The sequence below is a fragment of the Mus pahari genome, chromosome 7 (genome assembly GCF_900095145.1).
Source record: "Mus pahari chromosome 7, PAHARI_EIJ_v1.1, whole genome shotgun sequence".
NCBI lineage: Eukaryota > Metazoa > Chordata > Mammalia > Rodentia > Muridae > Mus > Mus pahari.
In genome coordinates this window covers 97,332,016-97,354,108 of record NC_034596.1, presented here as the reverse complement: position 1 = coordinate 97,354,108, position 22,093 = coordinate 97,332,016, and the positions used below count along the sequence as shown (strand labels likewise).

The window sequence follows — 22,093 nt, the reverse complement described above, 5'->3', positions numbered from 1 at the left end:
TTAGGTGATATAGGACTGTTTAGGTCATTAATCTGATCCTGATTTAACTTTGGTACCTGGTATCTGTCTAGGAATTTGTCCATTTCATCCAGGAAACAAAGGATCTTAATTGAGAAAATATCTCTATAGGCTCAGCCTGTGGTCATGTCTTTGGGGGCATTTTCTGGGTGGGTGACTGATGTGGGAGGACCTAGCTCATTGTGTGCAGTGCCACCCCTGTGCAGGTAGTCCAAAACCTTATGAAAAGGCAAGCTAAGACCGTGCTAGGGGAGCAAGTCAGTAAGCAGCATCCCTCCACGGGGCTCTGTATCAGTTCCTGCCTCCAGGCCTCCTGCCCTGACTTCCCTGGATGATAGACTATAGGTTATAAGTCGCTTTTGGCCGTGGTGTTCAATTACAGATGTAGAAAGCCCAAGGCAGCCGTCAGCTCATGTGACTGAGCAACGAGCATCCCTATGTGGATATTCACACTGTCATTTCTACTGACTCTCATTTGTGAGAAGTGTGAGCCACCTTTATCTGGGAACCTGATTATTCCCAAAGGATCTGTCCAGGTTTGAAAATCTGCAAGCCTTATTTTGTTTTATCACATTCACTAAAAACAATTTGTGTGCCAGGCAAGACATAGCGTGCTTGGGGCACAAAATACAGAAGAAATTGTTCTTATCCCAGAGAACTCGCCATCTATTTTATAACATGTGCCTGTACTATTTAGACAAAGAAATAAAATACAGTGTGACATGTGCTAGGTTAGAGATGTACTGGAGGCCCTGACAAAGTGGAACACTGCCCCTCTTAATCAGGGAAACTTTGTCTTCAGCTAGATAGTAAATGAATGAAGAAGAATTTGCTAGAAATATCAAGTAAGGAGAGAGAACACATCAGGAATGCTCTAGAATTCTAGATGGGGCTGTGGAAAGAGCAGTGGGGACATTCACACACTAGAATACCTTAGCCAATGAGCTAAATGTGGGCTCAAACCTAGAAGAACTCAACGCTGCTGGGAACTGACAGGCAGAGAGGTGACGAGCCAGTTTGAGATGCTGAGAATGGACTATACTGTCAGGATGAAATAAGAATGGATATATATATATATATATATATATATATATATATATATATATATGTATGTATTTCCAGTGCAACAATTTGATGCTTCTGGATGAGGGGGATTTTATGGGCATTAGATTAATTTTAGGGGTAAGTGAAATTATCTGATTCAATCTAATTTAAAATAAAGGGGGGCTGCTTATACTGTGGGCATTTCTGAATTGTAAATGTGTACAACACAGCTTCTGCCTGTTGAAGAACAGAGTTTATTTCCTCACCTGGTAACCAGACTCCAACTTTATAACCAAAGGAGGAAAATAACGGGTGAGCTTACTTGTCGGCCATCACGGTTGGCTGCTCCTCTGTGAATTCTTCAGGTGCTGGCACAAACATGCTGGCGATGCTGGGTGCTGACAACAGGCTGGACTTCGTGGCACCTGGGGAAGTGGTGGAGAGACAGCCATGAAGACAGACGAGCTTCTGGGGCCCGGGGAGTCTCCACTCTGCACTCACTAACTCTCAGAAGATCATACTCATGAGATTGTCACCCCCATTCCATCCATGGCATGGAAAAGTCCCCCCCCAACACACACACACACACACACACACACACACACACACACACGGTGAAGTGGGGCCAAGAAAGAGCTGGGTGCCTGCCTTTCCATGATGCATGATTTTGAAAAACAGAAATGTCATCTGGGCCAGCAGAGTGTAAGATAAAGATGAACTCGCTTAGCCTTAAAGGAAACTGCCTGAACAATATGAAATGTCCAATGCACAAGTGGTTTGTCATCATTAATGTGGGGTTACTATCAGAAGACAGTGAGACCCCAGACTCGACATGCCTGACTAAGTGGCAGGTGGTGAGACCCCAGACTTCACACACACGAACAGAAGGGCATAACAGGCATAGAAAACCAGGTTAGTGTTCTGCTTTGAAAATTATTATCATAAGCACTAAGGCAAAAAGACTTCATTTTCACCTGAAGTATTTATGAATGCAGCATCAGCTGTTTAGCTCAATGGCTTGCTCTACCCCACCCAGTCAATATGACAGTTTAAAGACTTTGAGTTTAGGTCCTTTTAAAGAAATCTGAGGCTGGAATCTTAGCAGCATAAACCTGTGGACAGTAAATGTGGGGACTGGGAAGATGGCTCAGCAGTTACGAGAGCCTTCTGCTCCTGCAGAGGCTCCAAGGTTCATTCCCTGTATCCAGGTCAGGGCAGCTCACACCTGCCTGTGACTCCAGCCCTGAGTGAGCTGACAGGGTCCTCTTCCGGCCTTCATGGGCACCTGCATGCATGTGTCCACATGTGTGCGTGTACGCATGGCACATACACAAATAAAAAATATAAATCCTAAAGTGTAATAAATGTAGGAATTCAGGAGCAGGCTCTCCATGAAGAAAGACATCAGCGTGGGGCGGATCCACTGGAGCTGTGCAGCTGAAGCATCTAAGATGAGTCTCCAAGTGACAGTGTGAAATAGCAGCATGCTGTGCTAGATAGTAACTGTGAATCTGAGTTCTCCATGCAGACAAAACGGTGGAACAGCAATGATCGTTAGATAAACCATGTCTCATTAAGAAACATGTAACTTGGTCCTGAAATCAAAGATGTCCGATTTCTCCTCAGAAAGAGTAACTACCGAGAGAATGACCTAGTTCCAGTGATCTAAGAATATAAACCTTAGATGCCTAGCCTGAAGGGCAATGCTGTGTGGCCTGAGGGCAAAATGCTTTTTGAAGTTCATGCTTCCACACTATAGACCACCTCTCCAGGTAAAGTTTACACAAAGTGTATTTCTGAGAAGCAAATGCTTGCAAACACAAGCGCCAACTCTGAAAATGCCTGCGCCTTCCAGAGATCCCGGTTGAGAACACAAACCTTGCCACCATATTATCTGCCATTTCTGAGTCAGCTTTCCCGCCCAGGGACATCAAGGAGGATGTTCGTAAAGATGTTGCACAATCACACATAGGCAGACTCATAGCAGAGACAGCAAAAGCATGACTCTTGATCATTGATGGGCACACTAGCCAAATGCTAAAAATGGCAACTATGACAGAGCAGAAAAAAATAATCGCCCATAAGATCAATGGAGATGTGTCCACGATCTCTCTAGGAACAACTCCAAGTCAAGATTACTGCCAAAGGATCTAGAAGGATTCAGGCATTTTTTGTGGCTTCCAAACAGGCATTACCTAATGGGGGCGTGTTCTTATAGTAGCCCCAGTGAAGTTGTTTATCTCCATGACAACACAGAAACCACACTGCAGTATTTACGGAAGTCATCTATCAAAGAGAGTAAGTTGGGTGACTGGCCATTGGCTCTTTTAGGACAACATTAGCTGAACCCATGGCTTGCTAAAATCTGCTACTGAAGTGGAAACTGAAAGCAATCTATGAGAAGATAAGAAATATAAAAAGGAAACCCACAGACTTCAGCAACCTCTCGTCGCAAACGACCCACAACTAAGTTGGCAGTGTTAAACTCAGCCTCCATTTTGTCCCCTATTCCCTGGCAACAGTTATGAGACCCCCGTCCCACTGGTTCCCTCCCAGGATATCCAGGATGCCCATCCTCTGTTCAGAGAACCAGATGCAGTAGCAGAGAAAGCTCAGAAACTTGATTGCGGGGGGGGGGGGGGGACTTTCTCCACAGCCGAACTTCAGAGCAGGAGATGCTGAGAAACGCCCCCTTTGGAATCTCAAAGACAGGTGAGGCTCTGAGGTATTTGCTTGCCTCAAAGCGCAAGCCAGCTGCACCAACGGGCTCCACCACTTCCAGTGAGAGAGAGACCTTCATACTCTCACCGGTAGATCACAACCATACACCGAAGATCTGTTCAATACCCTGACTCACAGCAGCTTTTCTTGGCCACACAGACTAGCGATTCATCTCTTCTGCAGGAGAGCTAGAATGCTAACTATTACCAAAGAAGTGTTCGGGAAGATATCTCCGCCTAAGTCTGCGAGATTCAAGAGGCTACTTAGAAGGTGTGGTCAGGATTTTTTTTTTTTTTTTTTTTTTTTTTTTGTAACCAACGATAGGTTTACCAGCCTTCTGAATTTTAAGAACAAAAGTAAAGATTAATTCAATATGTAGTTAAATGTGTGGGATGAATTTAGAAATTAAAATTTTTAATGATCCTAGCATAAATGGATGCTCATTTTGCCCCCACAAGCAGAAAATACACACACACACACACACACACACACACACACAATTCAAGATAGCTGTTTAGGCACAGTCCCACCATTCTAGAAAAAAATGAGGTCACTCTGAAATGTGCTCAGGAGAAGAGCAAAGGGTGACATGGAGACACGCTGCATCTTGGGAAGGACACTAAAGAGCCTGAGGATGTCTGGTCTAGAAACAGCTAAGGGGAGAATAAGTGGGAAGTTAGTTTCAAATGTCTAAGTGTTGGGTGAGAGCCACTAGAATTGTGTTGTGAGGCCCCAAGTGTTAGGAAGACACAATAGGGCAGAGCTTTCGTCCTTGCTGGCCATGTTCCAGGATGAGCTTCACACAAGCCCTGGTCCTCAGGGTGTTCTGCAGGTTAGAAATACATGGAACCAATGAGGAAAAGGCTTTGGCGCCTGCTGTGTGGATCCGTGAGAGATACTCAGTCCTTCAGTTCCACAGTCTGAGACTCTGAGACTCAACCAACCTCTTGTCCTCAATGGCTGTCCCTCCAGGTCGGGGTTTAGGCACATTGGCACATTACACTGCCGTTTCCCGGGCTGTATCTGTTCTGTGGATAAAGAGAGCGTTTCAGTCTTCAGTGGGGTCAGTTTGGTACAAGTCACCGCACAATCAATGCAGCAAACTGTCACAGTTACTTTATTAACGCATAAAGAGTAAGCCTGGGGGTAGGGTTTATTTAAGGTTTCGTTACAAACCTGTCACTCAGTTAAATGAACTGCACCTGAAAATATTAGAGTATTCAAAACTAAATTTTTTTTAAGTTCTATTCCCACTCTATTTCAGAAGAGTGCAAATCCCAATATGAAATGAAGGGCCAATACCTTGGCTATGAAACATGTGTTATGGAAATCAGTAAATACACCAATGATACTCTGGAGTAATGGTCAGACAGTTCATACAAAAACACATGGACAGGTACAGAAAATGATAGGGAATTGACTGAGGGTGGAGAACAAGAATAGGGAGCACAAGTAAGGCGATTCTCAGGGGATGCTCATCCACACAGAAGTGCACAGTGAAGAAGAGGCAGGTTTTCTGTGAATGAACTGGTGTCTGCTGAGGGGAATCTATCATGTCCCCAATTTAAGCTGTCCTTATCCGTATGTCTCCAGGACCATAATTATTCTTGGTGGGAACTAGAGAGTCACCGAATCAATGTGTATGGTTCAAAATATCATGTTACCTAACACCATACTACACATTCACACACTTTTCTGCCGGTCTCAAGTAGTAAATACGAGAATACTGTAGCCAGGTGTAAGGCAGGCTCAGTTGGAAGGGTCTGTGGCAAAACGGTTACTTGAGCCCAGAAGTTCAAGACCAGCCTGGGTAACAAAGAAAGATTCTATGTTCAAAACCAACCAACTAACCAACCAACCAACCAAAGAATTTGAGAATAATGAGTTAAAACTTATTAAAGGATTTAGAGGCTAGAGAACCAAGTTGGGAATTGAAAATTTAAAATAAGCCCTAGCAAATGTCAGTGAAAGAAATCCTGACAACATGGTGTCTTAACAAGTGAAACCAAGACTACAAGACCCATTAAGTCTAATTGAAAAGGGAGATCTGTAGCTAAATGGGTTACTTAGCCTCGAGTAGGGTTTTGTAGCTTAAAACTCAGGTCAGAAATAGATGTCAATTAACATGATCGTAACTCTACTTAATCAAACTAGGTTTGTAGCTATAGTCAGAATCTAGAATGACTAAGTTCAAGACACAGATTGAGCTATGACAGAATGGCAAAATGCTTTCAGGGTCCCCAAGTCAAGCTGAGCAGTTAATACCAGAAAGTTAACTGAGCTGTACTTCTCAGGCTACACAGCCTCGTCTCTGCAGAGGGAGGCACTGTGGGGGGAGGGGTCCTCCACTGTACTTTCAGAAAAGAAAGACTATTAAGCCAAACACATTCTTGGGGATGGCTAGCTAGTGTCTTTTCCTTCTCTCTCCCACCTGTCGCCTCTTAGCTATCCCTTGCTCACTCCTGTGTGCCATTAAATGAAGGGAATACACTAAGCCTTTGACCTGCCAAACACTTGTCTAAGTCCGGGGAATTGAAGCTGCCAGTTGCAGATGGGGCTGGGTGTGGCATGTGGGTCTCTTCTTGAAGAGCAGCAAAGGCGTGTAAGAGAACACACATACAAGGTGAAAGCAGCTCGGGGTCGTGGCTGTCTTCCTTTGTGCTCAGTGTGATTCTGCATCATAATGAAGAATATTAAAAATAATCTCATAATTGAAGCCTGAAAATAATCACTGAGATGGTAAAGTGCACTCCCCAGCATGACATAGCAATCAGCGCTTACATTTTCGTAGCGTATGCAAACTCCAAGGCTCTTTCTTTCATGTTTATAATCTTGTACCTCAAATGGCCCATTTAATTTAAGAGGAAAAAAAGCTACGGAGGAGCAGGAATTTAAGGGGGGACCACTGCAGTGTTATGAGCTGTGAAGGCAGCACACCACACGTAGATGTGATAAGGGGGGAGGAAATGCATGACAGTCACACTCGAGACAGATGTGCCACGGCAGGCTAGATGTGGCTTTGACTTATGAACGTGAAGATGTGTGACTGTAACCTGGTGACCCCGCTGGCTAAAATTACACAATCCATTCCCAAACTTACTTACAGATCATGCCATCACCGTCCCAAGACTTGTCATTACATAGGCACTAACTTCACTACTTTGTAATTTCTGAAAGAGGATATTGATAATCTGGTGCTTTTATAACTTTGTACCATGAAATCATAGCTCTACCAACTCCTCCCCAGACAGATAACTTGAGATATGAAATCTGGGTCTTAAAGGGGGAAAAAAAGAGTTGGGCATGCCTAGACAGAGACCAGTCTCGACAGGAACCAGCGTAGGTGGGAACCAGCCTGAGGATCAGCCTAAACAAGGCTCAGCCTGGATGTAAACCAAGTTCTTCTAGAGCACTTGGAAAATCTGAGTAAATGTTAATTACTTCCAGTTTGGTGGTTTTTAAGTGTTTTAACCAAAGAACACAAAAAGTGGACACAGAGAAAGTGGCATTAGCTAATCTGAGAGGCAAACAAGAAGAAAAAGCGTGACCCACCAGTGTCCCAGCTGCTGATGTTATGGGGGGCGCTAGACTGGTGCTCCAGCTGTCGCTTCATTAACTGGCTCATTGTCAGAACTCCCAGGGATCCCCTTTTCATCTGCCTATACTGAGCTATACGAAGGAAATTAGGAGACGGTTACTACGGGAACACGCGTCCCATCGCACGCACAAGGCTCTACACATCACACAAGTCTTAGTTGAGTCTTTGTTAGCTACTTGCAATGTTTGGTAAATCATATGCTCCTGGTCACGTGAGAAGCTAAAGCCTTTCACGTGCCTGTGGTGCAGGCAATAGTAGTGCTCCTTAACACTGCTCCATCAACTAAACGTATGTACTCAACTCCCAATGGATGCAACGTGATGGTTTGTGTTAGCTTTTTAACTTATATGATCTGCCACATCCTAAAAAGGATTCAAGACAAACAGTATCACCTTGAATTGAATCAAAAAGGCAACTGAAGTAAGCTGAAATACACTGATTTCAAAATCTTCAGTGTTTCCAAGCATTTGCGGCCCCCTGTCTACCATTTGAAAAACAACGTGAATTAAATAACATCCCGTAAGTATACTCTTTGGCCTAGACAGCAATCTTAACATCTTTGTCCTGCTATTAAGCCCTGATAGGATTCTTGGCAGTCGAAAGTTCTAAGCATTTCCAAAGCAAAAGCAATAAAAAAAAACACACTGCCAGTTGCCTGCCGACTTGGAGAGCCGCCCTCACCTGAGCTCCCGTTCCCCTATGAGACACTCAGTGCCCGTGCACCAACGCAGTGCGAGCATGTAGTCTCACCAAGATGACAGTAGGCCTCATCCCAAGCACCTAGAAGTTGCCTACTTGGATTCCCCGACCTGGGCAAGTTCAGAAGCCAACGCTGATGAACTGTACACCCTGGAAAGGAATGCAGAGCCCAACGTCCACTAGATAGCCCCAGGACAACCCTGGGCACTGTACAGAGGTGTCACGATCAGTAACAGGAACATCTAGGAGTGAAGTGATATCATTCATAACATCACTTCTGGTGTGGCCAGCGTGAGGTTTGATGTACGGTAATCATACCAGGTTTAGTTACAAAACAATTAACTGGCAGTTCAATCAAGAAAGGAACATGGTGGGATTTGTATGTCTTGGAGTCCATATTCACTAGATTTTGTGGAAATAGCCAATCAACTGAATGTTAAATGTCACTGATTTGTTTATTGACTGATAAACTTTATAAGTTTGTAACTCACTTGAAAAGTAGAGCTTTAGGTAAAAATTTTAAAATTTTTAAGTAAAGTTCAAAAGCAGAATTTTTGTTTTCTTCAGTACTGGGTTTTGAACCCAAGGCTTTGCCCATGTTAGGCAAGCCACCTTCCTGTTGAACTACACCCCTAGCTAAAAACCAGAAAACTTTTAAAGAATTTAAAATTTTTTTAAAAATAAAGTAAGGGTATAAAACCTCTTGTGTGGAGACTCTTTCCCCTTTCTTAGTTTTGCTTTGTTTTTCAGTCCTGAGAATGGAACCCAGAGCCTCACGCATGCGAGGCAAGGGCTCTACCACTGAGCTACACCCCCAGCCTCCTAACTGCTTTTGAAGACAGCAGAATTCCAGACAGGAAAAAGGCCAATGGATGTGCTTTCTGGCATTATGCCTCCAAGAGCATGCCACCAACTTCCGCGATGATGCTTTGAATGGTAAGAGCAGGAAGGTGGGGACTAACATGCTAAATCCACAGCAGAAAGGCCAGACTCAGTCAGGACTCCGGCATCCTGACCCTCCTGACACACGTGCTCAGCACTGGAATTACAGCCGTTTAACCATTCTGACCAAATCCTGCTACTTAGAGTTCTAAGGGGGAATTCTGTCTCTTTTTGTTTTCTCCTTCTCATGTAAATGAGGAAGAGAAAGCATGCTATTGTGATTTTTGTCAAGTTATCAAACATTCTTCATGATATTTACACACACACACACACACACACACACACACACACACACACACACACACAGCTTTAGAACTAGCCATCCTATTTTGTAACCAAAGACCAAATATCTGCTACTTGGAAACTATCATAATTTTTACAGTCTTATAAATGATTTAGAATTATTCAAAGACAGTGTGGAATTAATATCAACTTGAAAATCTCATAGGTCAAGCACATCAGTCTCTCTCTCTCTCTCTCTCTCTCTCTCTCTCTCTCTCTCTCTCTCTCTCTCTCTCTCTCTCTGTAGCTCTGTGTCTTTAGGCAAGCATTCAGCCTTTTCCCGCCATCTGCCATGCAGCACTTACGTAAGGATTGGATCTAGATCATGTGGTGTATGAACCATTCATCATGATGTTAATACAGTAGGAGAACCAACTAAATGGCATCTATGGTCACTTTCCCCTCCTTGATCCCAGTGGGAAGCATGTTGCCTGGCCCCCACCAGATGCGCATGGCATAATGAATGAATGAATAAATGAATGCACAAATGGATAGATGCTGTCAACGGTTCCTCTCCATACAGCCAGTCCAGCGTTTGCAATGCACTCTGTGTCTTCTTGAACTATCCTTTTAGAGAATGGTCAAATGAAAACTCACTAACCCTTCAGGCAGCATCCATAGGAAACACACATTTCCCAGGACATGAGACAAAGGCTTCAGGAAACATGCACTTTCGTCTGTGTCACTGATTCCTTCCAAGAATTCCCCTTGCTGGAAAAAACTCTTGATTCCACTGAGCTAAGTAGACACCCTGGGGGAACAGTGATGGAACCCAAACTTCTTACAGTCAAAACCTAGCACCCAATAGCAGAGGGAAGTTTCAGAATACTGGCCTCGAGTAGACTTTGCAATGCGTTGGGCCATTTTTGGTTTTCAGCCTAAAAGGAGAAGATTTAGCCTATAGGGTCATGATGCATTTATTTTAGGATAACTCAGATAAAGCTGTGGTCATGATACAAGTGGTTGAGATTAAATCAATGAGTCGCAGGCAAGTTTCTGACATGAACAAATCCTTACACACATCACATGACCAGTTCTATGTTCTGTGTTCAGACAAGTAACGATGCTCACTTCATTGACTGATGAAATTCTGTATTTATCTTTTACTGATTTGGGGTTCTTAGGCAATCAGTGCCCATGTGATTAACCTGACTTCTGAGGTATGAACGAAAGCAGGCCCTCCAGAAGGTCATATACTACACAGCACTGTATTGTCGAGGAAACTAATGTGTCAGGATTTTTGTTTGTTTGTTTGTTTGTTTAAGTAGGAGGGTTAGCAAAATTGAAAGCAATATGTATTGGTGACGTCCCAGAGTTGACAACAGGAGCCACCACTGAGGAGCACTTACTTGATATTGATGAGTGACTGCTTGTTTCAGGGGCACCTGCATCTAACGTAGGGGCAGAGGAAGATTCCCGTGGCATTTCCAACGTTGAAAGTCCTTTAGCAGAGGGATCTGCAAATGGAAATACTGTTTAAAGTTAAGGACAGTGGGACAAAGCACTTAAGGACCTTTTTGGGTCTTTTGTCTACCATGCCCATTCCAATTGTTAGACACTTTCTGCCTCTATTGATTGCCCTAGAGGGATGGCATGTATGCCAGCTTCAACATCCTGCAGATAACTGACTCTACATCACATTCTGCTCATGAAGCTCTGTTGCCTAGAGAGTGACGCTCCCACAGCTACAAAGCCAATGCTGGAAACCTCCTCCTCCTCCTCCTCCTCCTCCTCCTCCTCTTCTTCCTCCTCCTCCTCCTGCTGCTGCTGCTGCTGCTGCTGCTCTGAGCCAGGCTCTTCACTCTTCTCTCTTTGTCATTTTTTATCTGATACCTAACAATAGGTCAGTATCCTACTTTATGTATCCACCTATCTCCACTTTGTCTGAAAGTTTCCTAGTTTTCATTCCTAGTTTCCATCTTCAACAGAAGATTTTACATCCAAAGACTGTTTCCCTTCCAAGAAAACTGATCCAGTGACCTTCTCATGGAGCATTTGCCCTTCACGGTTTCCAAATACGTCAAGCTATGATGTTACTATTTTCGTATTTGCCTATAAACATTACTAAACTGGGAACAATTTAAGAGCAGGACCTGTGTCCACTATGATATAAATACTAAGTGAGTGTCTCAGTTTCTTTCAAGACATGGTTCTCAACCTTCCTAATGCTGCGACCCTTTAGTACAGTTCCTCATGGTGTGGTGACCCTCTACCATAAAAGTATTTCATTGCTACTTCATAACTGTAATTTTGCTACTGTTAGGAATTGTAATGTAAATATCTGATATGTGACTTCCAAAGAGGTTGCAACCCACAGACTGACAAGTGTTTTAGAGGAACACAAACATTCCTATTGAAAAGATGTCTCTCTGGCGGGAAGTATTTTTGGTATATAATATATAATATTGTCCTATTAATCTATCAGTATTGGAAATAAGCCCTCTCTCGCTGTTCTGGGTAACTGCAGAGTATCCTCTAAAACATTCTGAAAGGATCGTCACGTCAAACCTACCATTCTTTAGAGCGGCACTGGACAGCAAACACACTGAGGCTCTTGGCGGCTCAGATTTGCTGACAGGGGTTTCCGTGACTTCAAACTAAAACGTATAACCATCTCGTCCTTTTCATCATGTAAACTGCTTCTTCTTGCCACAGATCAATCCACTATATTTTATAATTAATGTATGCTGCTCCCAACACTGGATAGCCATGAAACATGCTAAGGCGTCAGATATGAAAGATCTCAGAACAGGGCCTGGGACAAAAGCTCGGGGGCAATAGCTTTGGGCCATCTACGTTTCATTCCCAGAGGTCTTCTGATAGATATGGTTGCCATATTAGTAACCTTGTGTGTGTTCTGTATGTGCATGTTCATGTGAGTGTGTGCAGACATGCTAGAGCTTCATGTTAAGTCTTCCTTGATCAATCTGTGCTTGTTTTTTTTTTCTGGAACTCGGATTCAGTGAGGCTGGATGGCTAATGAGTTGAGAGATCTGTCTATCTATGCGCTGGCCTGCCCCAACCCTCAAGCAAGAGGGTCACAGACAGTGTGCACTGCCTTGCTTGACTTCTGCATGGGTGCCAGTTATCCAAACTTGGTTCCTCATTCTTGATTAGCAGACAGTTTATTGAGTCTAATCATCACTAATAGCTTCTAATAACTTCTGTGGGGTTTTTTTACATTCTAAAGTTCTAAAGTGTATGTATGTTTGCATGTATGCATAAATATATATATATATATATATATATATATATATATATATATATATATATATACATGCGTGTATGTGTGTTTGTGTTCACACGTGCGTGCTTGGACAGGTGCCCACAGAAGCCAGAAGAGGGTACTGGATCCCCTGGAGCTGGAGTTACAGGCAGCTGTGAGCCACATGATGTAGGTGCTACAAACCAAACTCAGGTTCTCTATATGAACAGTTTTCACTCTTACCATTGAGCCATTGCTCCAGCAACTCCCTCTAATATCTTCATGGTAACAAAAAAAGTAGAAAAATGTAACTGCTGTAAAGTTTCCCAAACGCTCTTCATGGTGAGCAATCATTTGAAACTACTTTAGTCATCAAGACAAAATGTTTTAGGTATTGTTTTTCTATAAATGCAAAATTAGGAAGGTTACAAAACTACTTCTGCTCATATTTACCTCCCCTCTATGTGTTATAGACATGGATTATGGCCCATCAATAATATAAAATGAGGAAAGTGGAATTAAATTTCAAAAATCCACTGAGAGATTACTGTGGCTTTAAGGCTTGGGGTGTGCATGCATACTTAAATCTTTGATGTATTTTCAACCTTAAAGAAACAGCACAGGATGGCAGTTACTGCTGAGCTCGGCTGCCCACATTCTTAAACCAGGCAAACTTTCCTCAGCTCTTAATCATCTTCTGAAACCTTCATTTATATACAATTTAAGGCAAATATTTAAAAAGAGCCATCCACTTGTTTTCAACACATCTGCACGCAGTCTTCCAGAGTCACACGTAGAAATTGCAGTGACTTCCCTTCTAGTCATTTGTTCCAGCCCTCTCTTAGTCACTTAGGATTGAAACAGGAAACAAGACAAAATCTACTCCTTCATGGGACTTTGATTTGGTGAGGGGAGACATGTGCAGGAGTCAATAAATCATCACTTGTTGAGAGATCATGGATAATTATGAGAACCACCATGGCAGCTGGGATTAGGGGGGAGCAGAGCTCAGGGCAGGGTGGTTCAGGGTGGTCCTCGTCGTCATCGTAATCGTCGTTGTCGTCGTCAGTGACTGGTGTTGGATCAAAGAATTAAAAGAAGTGAGAGTGTGCAACAAATAGGTCTTGGACCACTCAAAACGTAGAGAACAGCAGGTATAAGGCCTAGGCTAAGAGCGAGCAGGGCGGGATGAAGAAATGGGAAGAGGCCATTGTGGCCCATGGAGTAGAGGAGAGAACAGTACAGACAGAGTGAGAGGGGACAATGACAGGGAGCCTGGAGAACTTTCTGGGCACACAGGACAAGGAGCTCAGAGCTTTAGCTTTACTGTAAGGGATGTGGGAAGTCCCTGGAAGGAAGGATTTAATCCAGAAAAAGAAAAGGTTATATTATTCTATTATAAATGATTGTGCTGGCTGCTGTGTTGAGAAACGAAGGTGATGAAAGAAGGCAGAAGGTGATCACTTAGGAGACAGCAGCAGGTAAGCCAGGAAGGATTACTGACCCCTCTCACCAACAGTGACTATAGAGATGGGGGGGGGGTTACATAAGAAAAAGATGGCATATGATAGATCTAAAGGAGATTAAAATTGCCAGATAGAACTAATGATGCTCATATAACGTATAATTTCTGAAGAACAGCAAGAGGTCATTTTATGGTATGATTATGTTCCATACAGAGTGAGAGATGAGACTCCATGTTCCTACCACTCCCTTGAGCCAACTCTTTTCACTGAATAGGTCTGACATCCCTCCACTAAGGAGGAAACCCTATTTCCCCTTGGTTTTGATTCAACCATGTGATTTGCTTTTGCTTACAATGTGCTTGCAGGCATTCTAAGTGTCCCCTGGGATGAAAGAACGTCAGATGGAGAATTGCCTTGGTAAGACTGGCCTATAGGCATGCATGTGGAGCATTTCCTTGATTGCTAATTGATATACAAAGACCCAGCCCACTATGGTGGTAGATCCATAGGCAGGTGGGTTTAGGCTGTATACGAAATCTAGCTGAACATGGGCCAGAAGGAGAGCAAGCCAATGAGCAGCATTCCTCCATGGATTCTGCTCCAGTTCCTACCCTAGCTTCCACCAATAGTGGATTGGGACTTGGAACTAAAAGCTGAAGAAACCCTTTCCTTCCCCGAGTTGATTTTGGTAATGTCTTATCACAACAAGATGAAGCAAGCCAGGCCAGTGGCTTAAGCTTTGATTGGAGCTTACATAATTGAGCTTGCTCTCTGGCTGTATAACAATAACAATAGTACTAGATTTCACGGAGCACAGAGAAGGATGTCAAGCACGAGAAACAGAGCCTGGGCACCCATCCCAGCTTGCCTCAGCTTAGATCATCTCTAGATGACTGAGACCCTTGGAGTAGATAAAAGCTTTCTGCTGTATGCTGGTGGGTTTTTTTTTTGTGACACAGCTTTAGTCCAGCAATGAGTAACTGACAGTTGTCTCAGTAGATGAGATCACCAAGAAAGTGAGTGGTGACCTTAGAGATGGGAAAACAACCGGGGATGGCACTCCCTCTGGGAAATGAGGAAGAACTAACAGGAGAGAGAAGTAGTGATTACTGAATGGAAGGAAACCAGGTGCATGCAGTATCCACTTGAGGTAGGGTTCATCAGTTATGTCAAATATTGTAGCTATGCCAGAGGAGATGCTTCAAGAGCTGACCATTGGATTTAGTACCATGGAGTACCTCGGTGATCTTGGGAGATACAGTTTTGTTGTTCTAGTGGGGAGAGGGTGAAAGAAAAAAATATCCGGGAAAAAAAACTGGAGAGAGGAGTGATTATTAAAAGAACTGCCTGTGGTGGTTGGAATGAGAAATGTTCCAAATTGGCTAGTGTAGCTGATCACTTGGCCCCCAGCTGGTGGCTGTTTGGAGAGGTTGTGGACCTGTCAGGAGGATGTTTTTGTACACTGTGTAAAGATTGCTCTTTCAATTATTCAAACACTGATTTCTCTGCCAGTAGAGAGTTGAGTGCAGACCAGACTTTGGTATTGTTATTCATTTAGCTGCATTATTTCTTGTAAACATTTCTCCCTACACCTTATGATTGGTTTAATAAGGAACTGAATGGCCAACAGCTGAGGAAGGAGAGGAAATGCAGGACTTCCAGGGAGAGATAAGACTCTGGGAGTCAGGTATGGAAAGATCTGCCAGCCAGATGTAGAGGAAGTTAGTAGGTGTTAGTACAGAGAAGACTTAACAAGCCATGTGGCCGGACAGAGCTAGATGGTTGGGTTTGCTAGGATGAGGTAGTTGAGAGTCTGCCAAGCTGAGGCCAAGCTTTCATAACAGTAAAAGGTCTCCCAGTCATTTCTGGAGGCTGGTGGGTTCAAGATGGTCCTGTTATAAATGGTGTCCTACGTTGGGTGCCAAATATAACATGACATTCTTGGATCACCTTCTCCCGAATAATGACACAGAGACCTTTTATTAATGATGAATGTTCTAGTCCTAAAAGCAAATCACTGCCTTTAGGCGTATTTTTTATTTTTAAATAAAGAGCAAAATAAGATTATGTCTGCATGCTCAAGTTAAAAGTCCTTGAAAAGCAAAAATCATTGATACATGCCTGTATCACAGGGTAGATAAAAGAATTGGGATTTGACCGGAAACCAAATGTTTAAATATAAATGGCAGGGGAGGAGGCAGGAGGTGGTGGAGGGAACGGAGAGGAAGCATGCCTTTGTGTACTATGAAATAGTTAAGTGGGAGAGTGAACTGTGAACTGGTGGGTAACTTCCAGGTTAAGGTTTGTCACTGTGACTCTAAAATCACAGGATCCACATTATACATTTTTTTATCTAAACATATCCATCATACGGAGCGGGTATTAGTGCAGGGTGAGTGTGATTTCATGAGGGATGTATTTATCAAACAAAAAGCATATTTGAAAAAGGAAATGCCCCAAAGGATACAGGTAGGAATGAGTAATACTGGTGGACTTGAACTTAAGGGGAAAAGGAAAGATATGAAGTAGGAAATACTAAAAAGACAGTAGGGTCAGTAAGTGCTGGCCAGGAGAGTGAGAAGAGCTGCTAATCAAAGAACAGTAGGTAGAGTTGAAATCACGGGAAGGTTGTAGTTGATTAGAGAAGTGAGTGCCTGAACCCCATGGTTCCAGGGAGATAAAGTCCACCATGCTGGGGAATGCACTGCGTGGTGATGCCAACAGGATGCCGGCTGGCTGTATTTCATCTATACACAGGAAGCAGTGAAGTAAACAGGAAGCAGTGAAGTAAACAGGAAGCAGTGAAGTAAACAGGAAGCAGTGAAGTAAGCCAGCTCACAAAATTGGGAAGACAGAGTGTCAGAAGACAGCACTTATAACAGTAAGAATGTTGACAGGGACATATGTGTTGATGGATCAAAGAGCGAGGGAGTAGTAATGAGCAATGAGACAGTGTGTCTGATGGTCAATGACAGCAGCTTTGGATCTTAGAGGTAAGGAAATAATGGCCTGAGGGTGGCCATGGTGAGTAAGATAACGCCTAACCCCTGGCCCAAGCCCAGCGGCACATGTCACGTTACATGGGCTTTCAGGAAAGCTGTGTCCTTGGGAAGAGCCAGCTCCCATTAGGAAATTAGAGAAAGACCAAGAGAGACAGACAGACAGATAAAGGGTTTTGCGACGAGGAACCTGTGGATGTCTGGGATGGAAGAGGGAGGTAGCATGGGGAATGTTTTTGGAACTGGAGGTATACAAGGTCTTATGGGCAGTTAAAGAGCAGCCCAGCTTATAAGTCTTTGCACAGTGACGGCCACCAGCAGAGAGGTGAGATCGATTTGCTCGGCAATTAGCAAGTGAAGCTGTCAGTCTGAATGGATACAGGAGTGTGGGTGTCTGGGCCTCTCTTGCTCCTGCTGGTAGAAGCAGGAAAACCTAGATTAAATATTGAATCCTCCTACCAGTGCCCCCCCATAGGGAAAGGGATAGATTAATATGCCTGTGAAAAGTGGGTTCTAAAGAGCTAACTGATGGGTGATGTACCTTATAAAAAATTGAGACAGCCATCTACCATCTTCATATAGTTTTCTCTTGTTCTGGGATCAAATGTATAACTATAAACACACACACACACACACACACACACACACACACACGGTTTTCCCCTGGTATCTTTGGGAACAATTAAAAACAAGGATAAATAAAGAAGATAAAACATATGCATATAGTAGTATGTCTTATGACCTACATACAGCCTATTTATCATAAATGTTTACCATGCACACCTTATTCCTTACACTCCTATCCTAGACCTATATAGTTTCTGAGCCAATTCTGTCCTTAAGTGCAGCAATTTTCCTGACTACAAATAAGATAAAATGTCCACATTTCCCTCAAAACCTTCTTAGCTGGTCAAATATTCCTGATAAGGCAGGGCACCATCTGTAACTGGCTAGCACATGACCCTTTCCAAAGACACTGATGCTCACTTGATAGGTTTTTACAGTGTCTTTGGGGCAAACTGTTTATTGAATCCCAGGACTAAAGAAGAGATAGAAACCCCTACAAGTGTTGATGCAAATAAAGAAGTCTGATTATCTTTCCAAGTAGCTCCTTTGAAGTGGACAGAAGCCTCAAATTCCACAGGCTGGATTCTAGGGCACCTTCAAGGTCTTTGCCAGTTCTTAATGGTTTCTACTGAAATAACTGTAGCTAGCCTACTCCATTTTTCTCAAGAGCTTTAATCACCATTATCACTCAGACAAGGAGGGAGCACCTATAACACGACAGGAGGCTGGTTTTATGAATGAGGTGACTATCAGATAGCCACATTTAAGAAAACATAGGAAATGTCACTTGAGACTGGAAATCCATCGGGTGGTGTCTATGGATCCGGGTCTAGATTGAAACTGGTAACTTGGGGTTTCTGATGTTTGGTCAGTATATATAATCTTCTGTGGCCCCTAAATGATTATACAAACGCTAATTTACTCTGCCTTTGGACTATATAGTTCGATACCATAAATAGGAATGTGATGTCTAATTTTGATTGCCAACTTCATAATACATACCTGGGAAGGTACCAATTGAGGAATTGCCTCTATCAGACTGGCCTGTGGGCACATCTGTAAGGGCATGTTCTTAATTACTAACTGATGTATGAGGACTCAGACCATGCTGGGCAGTGCCAACCGGAGATAAGAAAGGTTGCTAAGCCTGGGAATGAGTCAGTACCTCAGCTAAGCCCCTCCATTGTCTCTGCTTCAGGCCTTGCCTCCTGATTCCTACCTTGAATGGTTGCCCCAACTTCCCTCAGTGATGGATTATGACCTGGAAGCACAAGATAAAATAAACCCTTTCCTCCCACAAGTTGTTTTGGGGCAGTGTTTTTATCACAGAAACAAAAGGCAAATTATAACAAGAAAGAGAGGGAAAAAAGGAAAATAAAAATAATGCAAAATTAATATCTTCTGTTGGTTTAGGAAGGCCAAACTTATTTTTAAAATGTCCAGGTATCAATTAGCCTCTTACTACCCAGAACAGTCAAGGTTGATGTAAAAATTAGAAACAACAGACACAGAACAATGATGGAGCCAGTACAGCCTCATCCGAATGATGGAGCCAGTACAGCCTCATCTGAATGATGGAGCCAGTACAGCCTCATCCGAATCCAGCATGTTGTGGTGAGCAGAATGGATTCCGAGTGGGTATGGAGCAGTTATAATGTCAGCCCTGACATTATAAGATTTCCAGTTTGGTGTATATTTTGTGTCAAAACCCTACCAAGTAAGATGCACAAACCTGAAGGTCTGAAAGAAGAGATGCAGACTTACCTGGGTCCTTCTGTTCACCCAGTTTGTCTAGGATGTTGAAGGAGATGTCAAGGTACTCTCTCTGGATAGCGCTGACGGCAATCTTCCTTTGTTTCCTCTGCCTGGGGACGATCTGAATCTTAAATTCTGATTCCTCAGCTCCATCCTCCTCCACCTTCCTCTCAGGGTTCTGTTCTGTGTCGGACTCGGCACTGGTGTTGGGCTTCTCGCTTTCTGTAAGATTCTCACCATCTTCGGGAACTTTGAGGAGCACAGTTTTGGCCCCTGATGTTGGCGTCTGCCCTGGCTTTTCTTCAGCCGGGCCGGGTTCGGGGTTATAGTCCACTGACATCTCAGGGACGGCAGATGACTTCTGAAGGAGGTCTCGTTTTTGCTTAAGCGTTAGCGGACTGCCAGAGGCAAACTCTCTCAACCCCTCTGACTTTGACAGCTCTTCCGAGTCTGTGAGATCATCCAGAGCTGCGATAGTAGAATCTTCATTGCTCACCGACTGGTGGTTTCCTGAGTCCTTGGAGGAAAAGTCTTTGGAACAATCCTCTACACTCACCTGCACAAGAGGGGTTGTGCTCAGGCTGAGGACAGAGGGCTGGCTAGGGATGGAGGGGGAGGAGGCAGAATTGTTACCCAAGGGACCGCTATTCCCTTGGTTCATCATCTCTTCTTCTTCATCACTTTCGACTATTCTGAGAGGTGGGAGAGGCTCAAAAACCAGAGAGTCGCTGTCAGATGTGGACAGTATAGAGTGTTTCTCTGGCCCAGAGGTTGAGTCTGAGGACAGATCTATCAGATCTAAATCCTCCCTAGGAGCAGGCTTTCCTGGGGAATCAACTCTCACTTCAAATGTCTCCATGCAGTTCAACCTAACCTCTGGTATCACAGGCCTTCGAATTTCTTGAAAACCTTCGGTGCCTGGATTCTTGGGGATTTCAGTATTGTCCGGCCTCGTAGCAGAATTCTGTCTAGAACGTCCATGGTGGTCGTTTCGTTGTGAGATATAAGCAGCTTGGGCAGGAGGCTTATCTATGTCACACCGATCTATGCAGGACTTCCTACGATGCTCATCTAACGTAAACAAGAGGGAGTCTGCATTCCCTATATCAAGAGATTTTTGTTTAAAAGAGCGTAGCTTTTTTTTCTGAATGCTTTCTTCTCTCACACAGTGTAGAACGCTGTCTTGCAACGCACCCGTTTCTCTATATTCGGCCAGTTCTATTTCACCTGATTAAAACAGAAAGAGCTAGTACTATTTCCCTTGGAGAGTGTATCATTTTTCCCCTCATATTTGGGCACACAATTGGCATAATTCATAATTATAAACCCAGCTCTACCAGAAGGGAAAACTGACTTTCTGGCCATGTTTTTTGTAAGATTCATTCTGATTTCAAAAACTGGGAAACTTGGGTACAAAAGAAGCCCAAGTAATGCTTTAAGATCGAATTTCCAAAAATCAAGCTTTGAGGAGGCTCCTCAGCTCTGATACTTCATTAGACATTAGAGGAGGGTTCTTTTGTTTTGGTTTTGGGTGTTTTGTTTAATTTTTTTATGTTTTATTTATTTATTTATTTATTTTTGGCTGAGGCAGATCTAAGAACGTGTATTCAAATTGTGTGGAAGAGAAGCAAACATTTCGCAACAAATCAAACCAAGCAATGGCCCTTGAAGACAATCATGACATTAATGACGTGTCTGTCAACTCGCGTGTATATATATAAATGTATGTATATATATATACTGCTCGTGCATACATATATATAAAAATCAACAATATCAAAATGTGTAGTAACATAATAAAATTAAGATTTCACCCCAAACAAACAGTAGAGTACAACATTTCTGCATGAAACTACTAAGAGGAAAAGGTCATACTTCTCTGCACATTCATCCCAACTGGCTGGCCTTTCACCATCCTGCTGCCGCCTATCCTTTTCAATCTTGCAAAAAAAGTTTGAGACTCTTTATTGCAGGGTCCAGTAGGTGTATCATGAATATCAGATTCATCAAAAACACTATCTTCTTCTAATTGGGGAGAGAAAGTCAAAATTACACTGAGGAGGTTACTCTCTCTTAGGCTGTGTCTACACGAGCATTCAGTGAAAGCATTCTGGAATGGTCAATGTGCTTGCTGCACCAGCAGAGCCTGTTACAAAGCAGCCCGTCACCTTCTCAACGATGGTGGGCAGCACTGTGAGAAGCATCTTGGTGGCCCGCGAGAGCCTTCCCTGGGGAGTGTGCCCATTACACTTAAAAGCAAAGTATTACACAGACGCCAGCACTTCATCCAGGAGTCTGGACACTGCTTAAACTTGCCTGCTGTTTTCAGGCTAATTTGACAAAGAGAACATTATCAGGAGTGGTTCTTGACCTTTCTAAAATATACATATGCCTTCTTGCGATCTGGGAACTGGCATAGACACAGCCTAACAGTACATGCACCTTATGCTTCGTGAATGCAAAATACTGTACTCTACATTTGGTAATGAAACACACAACACACAGAAAAAGCTTAGAAAAGCCACTTGTCATTTCAGAAACTCCACAGATGATTATGGACTGAAAGAGTAAACGAAGGAAAAATAAAACAGAAAAATCACATTTCTTCCTATTAGAAGACTCTCCTCTGTGGCGTTTACTGCCTATCTGCAATAGATTTTTATGGATCCTAGGGAAACAACCTTTGGCTCTGGTGAGCCTGGGCTCCACAGACCGTTTGGTTGCTTGAGGTCTACTAAGCTTGCCTAGAGATCCCTTCTTCTATCCCTACATGGCTGCTTTTAGGTAAAAATAATCC

At 43.3% G+C, this 22,093-nt stretch overlaps 1 protein-coding gene across 14 annotated transcripts in view; it reads right to left on the bottom strand.

Annotated features, from left to right (window-relative positions):
* Positions 1-22,093, bottom strand: part of Unc79 (unc-79 homolog, NALCN channel complex subunit) — a 232,442-nt gene that overhangs the window by 51,816 nt on the left and 158,533 nt on the right. For 4 of the 14 annotated variants that reach the window (XM_021201628.2, XM_021201626.2, XM_029540666.1 and 1 more), the window contains 6 exons: positions 21,172-21,321; positions 19,306-20,523; positions 10,654-10,761; positions 7,336-7,452; positions 4,728-4,811; positions 1,385-1,487 (listed from right to left, as the gene is read on the bottom strand). In XM_021201628.2, coding sequence (XP_021057287.1) covers positions 1,385-1,487; positions 4,728-4,811; positions 7,336-7,452; positions 10,654-10,761; positions 19,306-20,523; positions 21,172-21,321 — 1,780 coding nt within the window. Of the gene's footprint in view, positions 1-1,384; positions 1,488-4,727; positions 4,812-7,335; positions 7,453-10,653; positions 10,777-19,305; positions 20,524-21,171; positions 21,322-22,093 lie in introns of all 14 variants that reach the window. The other 10 variants (XM_029540667.1, XM_029540669.1, XM_029540670.1 and 7 more) reach the window with 6 other exon arrangements.